Here is a 4,808-nt window from a genome sequence, read left to right as displayed (position 1 = left end):
TTTTTAATATAATTTATAAATAAATAAAATATACAGAGAATATAAGTCAATTCGTGTTAGTAATTTACTCGGTAGTTTGCAAAGAAAATAAAATTTACAAAGATGGGAAGTCGATTTATTTTAAAAACAAAGTTTATAGAGAATAGAAGTCAACCTATGTCAGGTAAGTACCAAAATTTGGTACTTTAATACTTTAGTACTTTTAGCACCAAATTATACATGGTTTCGCTTATTAATAAAGAGTATAGATAAGATATTCCGCCGGGTCGGCTTCGCCGTTGAATAGAAGGTTGGGGTTGTGCCTAAATACCCGAGGTAGGGGGATGATCGAATAGCAATCGTAAATGGAGAAGGGGCAGCTGAGGTCGGGCCCCCCCCTCTTCTCTCGCTCCATCTCATCTAAGATCCTCCTCAGGTCTCTTACCCTAACAACTTCTCTTTCTCTGTCACCACCCGCGTTACTCGAATGGTGTGAGCCCTGAGGTCGCTCGCGGCGTCCCCCTCCTCCAGCTCGCACTTGCGACTCCTCTTCAAGATTGTCTCTGCGCCTACGTCGCTCATCCCTCCTGGGCGAGGTGCGTTGACGTCTTTCTGGAGGGGTCGCTTCACGCTCTCTTTTTGAGCCTCTCGGACCCACGGGCTCTTTTTCTTCTCTCTCTTTCTTGCAATTTTCTAACTTAAGCCTGAGATTATGCTCACTTAGCTTTTTACCCACTCGGTCTAGCACGCTAATCGACCGAGCTCTAGGGGCGTGAGCTCGACCTCGCTCTGGTCCTTCTTCTTACCTCCGCTTCCTGGTGTCGCCGCTTGTTTGCCTTCTTTGGCCATCTCTTCTCCCTAAGATGAAACCCCCCTCCTTCTAGCGCCAATTGTTATAGGGAGGATTTCGTATAACAGTATTGTGGAGGTTGATAGGCGGAACAAGGATCAAGGACGGTTTTGAAAACGGAGGAAGGTTATGTATGGTGGTGGCTGAGCTTGTATGTTGACTCCTTAAGAAAGAATAGGGTTTGTTATTCTCTATCAAGTGTCGAATCATGTCTCATACAAGTGCCTACGTGCCCTATTTATAGGGATCAAGACTCACGTAATTCTTGGGGAATAAGTCACGTAGGCTAGGGTTAGGTTTCTCCAACCCGTGCAGCCCAAGCCCAAGATAAAGTCAGGTCTTCAGCCAATTAGTCACGTAAATCTCGGCCGGCTCCACACGCTTTCTACAATCTCGCGGCATCTCCGCATTTCTTCCCGTAATTGTAGAAATAACCCGTGTCAGCCCCGAAATCTACGAGCAACTCAGTCATCTATGAGTCACTTTTCATGTTACACACAAAGTCCTTTAATGTGGGCCGGCTTGGTCATCTCGGCCCGCACCGCCTTCCTTTTCGATTAATAAATACAATGTTACCTCTGTTTTCATAAGATGTGGGCTCATGGGCCCAACCCGCGTGTGGGCTCATGGGCCCAACCCGCGTGTGGGAGCCCAAATGGCAAGTGCGAGGCCAACTTACATGTGTGAGCCCAGCTCGCATGTCATGACCTCAGCCCGCATGTGCTGGCTCAAGTCACATTAATCCATGGTTCTAACCCACATACGAGAATTCAGCTATTCAATGCACCTACGGTGACCTGTTTAGGGCTCATGACCGAAAGCGGGCATAACACAATGTTTGCTAAATTAGCAGGTAAAAGTTTTTATTTTTGAAAAGCAGATTAGTTGGCAAAAGCAATGAATATGGTTTGTTGACTTATTGTGCAAGAATGAAAAGCAAACTAAAGGTGGAGAATTGATCACATAATATAAAAAAGGAGACGAAATGCGGGAAAGAAATTGAGAAGAAATACAGGAAGCGCCGATAAATATTGAAAGGTCGAATGGAGGAAGCCGCTATTGCTGCAAATTCAGAGAATGAGGTTTTAAAATGTGTGGGTTCAAAGCACTCACTTGTTCTGTTCTGGACAAGAAGCAATTATAGAGGAGGATACTATGAGCGTGCAATGGAACCGAACAGATATCTAATAATTGGTTGTGACGATGACGCCAGAAAAAATCTATTACGTTACAGGTCTCACTTCCTCGGTCATACTTTCAGATGGTCTTGCTCTGACTGCCATGGGGTAATTGAACGCGTATTAAAGAACAACAGCCCTGAGATGAGTCCTAACATCTCGTTTTACTCAGAGGATGAATACCCACACCTACATTTTGCTCTCAGCTGTGGTATTCTTTCTTCTTTCTGTTTCCCTTTCTATGGATCTAATCGGCGTTGCGTTATGGAGATTGTTTCCACTAGCAACCAAGATGTTGAAACACTCATGAAGTTTTGTCAATCTATCAAGGTATGTCATTCAATCCATTTCCTACTCCTCTCTTCGTTTGTTCATAAGTAAATGTTTTTTCTAACATGCTCATTTCAATTATTTCTTCGCAGGGATTTCACTGGTTCTGGAGCTTCAGAGACATAAAAGTAAGCCCTTATACATAGTATCCCTTCTTACAAAACAAATTGTTTGCCCTTATTTATTTATTTATATTTTGCTATCAGTTCCATAAATATACCCAGCCTGTCCCAGAAATAGATCACTTGTTGGAGGTGGTGTCTCAAACATTCCAGTTACCTCTTGCTCAATACTGGAACTCTGGGCGCTGGATCCCCTGCTTGGTACGGCAATTCAGTTATCCAGTTTCTGAAAACTTAGCACCCTGGTCTCAGTTCAAACATGTTTGTTTCCACAAGCTCTTAGACATTGCTCAAGGCCCACTTAGCAGCTCATGTAAAGTATCCGGAAACTTTTTCTTTAGGGATATAACAGCACTGAGTATTACTCAATACCCCTTTTCACATTATGCACTAAACTGTGGTTCAATTGCTTGTTTTACAATCAAATTGTGCAACATTTCCCTACCATATAAAAAATGAATACTTGAGTTCTTTTTTCCTGCCCAGGAAATGGATAATGATTACCCTCAAACCTTGTTGAATTCTATATGGGCAACAATTAACAAATGTCTTCCAAATTGGTACCTTTCTTCAGGAGAACAACCTGGACAAGTTCTATCGGTCAAAATTATCAACTCTTCTGCCCAAATTGAACCTGAATCGTTCAAATTAGGTCAAAACAATAGCTCTCTTTCTCACCTTGAAGTCTTGGAGTATACTCACACTTCAAATTTGTTTGAAAATAATTCTGGTAAAAGGACCAACTTATTTTCTCATGAAGAAGCTGCCGCAGAGAGAACATCAAATAAAGTACCAACTAAAGCTTTCCAGCCTAGAACATCTGAAGAACATCGAACTACCCTGGCTGCTGAGAGAGGTAACCTAGCTATTTGTTTTAAGGAATGATCTAGAAACATGGAAAATGTACTTATTAAATTTAATTAATGTGCAAAATGTGTACTTTTTTTACTCTGCCTAAAATGGAATAAAATTGAAACATGGATAATGTACTAAATAAAAAAGTGTTCTTAAATTTCTTTTTTGTTGGTGGCTTCACAGTGGATAACCCAGTGGAAGTGTCAACTGATGAAGACGTTGAATATGCTGTGACTACTGAATCAGAACGATACAAAAAATCTATAATACCTTTTACTGAAGAGAATATTAGTAAGCATTTTGGAAAACCACTTAAAGATGCAGCAGAGATCTTCGGTGGTATGTTTCGTTCTACCATGTTCCTGCACTTCTAAATTTCAACTTCATACAGAAAACATAATTAATTATTGCTAATAATTTACGCAACGTCAATTTTTTTTTATTTGAAATGTTCCTTTTTGTAGTTAGTCCATCTACATTTAAGCGTGGATGTAGACGCGTTGGTATTACATAGTGGAAACCTAGCAAGAGAAAGTTAATTGCTACTGGATAGGGGAAACAGAATGTTTAACAGAATGTTTCTCCAAGCATGCATCCTCTGCAGGATACACCATGTTTTATATTACCATGTTTTTTCACTTCTATATTTGAGCTTCCACTACTAGTTTGTGTTTCTGATCTCATATCTCCAATACTTTCAGTTAGTCGATCTACATTCAAGCGCATATGTAGAGGTCTTGGTATTGAAAGATGGCGATATGGCAAGAGAAGGCTGAAGAGTCACAGTTCCTCTAAGCTGAACAGGGTAAATGACGAGGGACTAAGTATACAGAATTTTTCTCATTTGAGCATGGCACCTTTGCAAGTTAGAACTGCTTCTCAAACAAGCCAAGAGATAAATGTGAAGGCAACCTACAATAAAGTTGCTATAAGATTTGAACTGCTTGATTCATCAGGAATGGCAGAGTTGGAAGATAATTTGATTGAGAGGTTAAAATTGGAGAGAGACGCATTTAGCATCAAGTATAAAGACGAGGAAGGTGATTGGGTTTTAATTGCTTGTGACAAGGATGTGCAAAAATGTATAGAAATCACAAGATCATTAGGAAAAACAATTATTACGATGTTGGTTGATCCGCCCATCAGTCATTATGGATCTTGATACCAGATGGTCTGTTTTTCTGTTGTAAATCTTTTGAGAAACATAGATTTACATGTTATGCATTTTCACCATAATATGCTGATGTTTACGTATTGGGACTTTCCTCTATAAGCTAGCCCGTGTTTGATTATGTGGAGAATTTGTTTGGAAAATAACAGCTATAATGGATAGCTAAAAGTCTCACTACACAGAGGTGAGAATGGATAGCTATAACGGTGTTCCCATAAGGTTTGAAATACATACTTCTAGTAGTTGGTTAGTGTGATGGTATTGGATTGTTATATGATGTTACTATGTTAGTACAAAAAACACACACATTTCTAACTTACTTG

At 40.2% G+C, this 4,808-nt stretch overlaps 1 protein-coding gene across 2 annotated transcripts; it reads left to right on the top strand.

Annotated features, from left to right (window-relative positions):
- The first annotated feature begins 1,722 nt into the window (after nucleotides 1–1,722).
- On the top strand, nucleotides 1,723–4,552 carry LOC141670401 (protein NLP3-like). 2 transcript variants are annotated; one of them, XM_074476230.1, is made up of 6 exons: nucleotides 1,723–2,337; nucleotides 2,430–2,465; nucleotides 2,544–2,772; nucleotides 2,946–3,315; nucleotides 3,498–3,653; nucleotides 4,016–4,552. In XM_074476230.1, the coding sequence occupies exons 4-6, from the start codon at nucleotides 2,949–2,951 to the stop codon at nucleotides 4,474–4,476; spliced, it is 984 nt and encodes a 327-aa protein (XP_074332331.1). In that variant the 5' UTR covers nucleotides 1,723–2,337; nucleotides 2,430–2,465; nucleotides 2,544–2,772; nucleotides 2,946–2,948; the 3' UTR covers nucleotides 4,477–4,552. The 2 variants fall into 2 exon arrangements, 1 of the variants encoding a protein (XP_074332331.1); XR_012554535.1 differs by having other exon boundaries at nucleotides 2,544–3,315; nucleotides 3,779–4,552.
- The last annotated feature ends 256 nt before the right edge of the window (nucleotides 4,553–4,808 follow it).

Source organism: Apium graveolens, chromosome 1, assembly GCF_009905375.1.
Source record: "Apium graveolens cultivar Ventura chromosome 1, ASM990537v1, whole genome shotgun sequence".
Taxonomy (NCBI): Eukaryota; Viridiplantae; Streptophyta; class Magnoliopsida; order Apiales; family Apiaceae; genus Apium; species Apium graveolens.
This window is presented reverse-complemented; position numbering and strand designations above follow the sequence as displayed.

Bases quoted from the DNA above. Each gene is read 5' to 3' on its own strand.
- LOC141670401 (XM_074476230.1), top strand. From the start codon at position 2,949: ATGGATAATGATTACCCTCAAACCTTGTTGAATTCTATATGGGCAACA. The intron at 3,316-3,497 runs GTAACCTAGCTA...GTGGCTTCACAG, and splicing joins TACCCTGGCTGCTGAGAGAG to TGGATAACCCAGTGGAAGTG. The intron at 3,654-4,015 runs GTATGTTTCGTT...CAATACTTTCAG, and splicing joins TGCAGCAGAGATCTTCGGTG to TTAGTCGATCTACATTCAAG.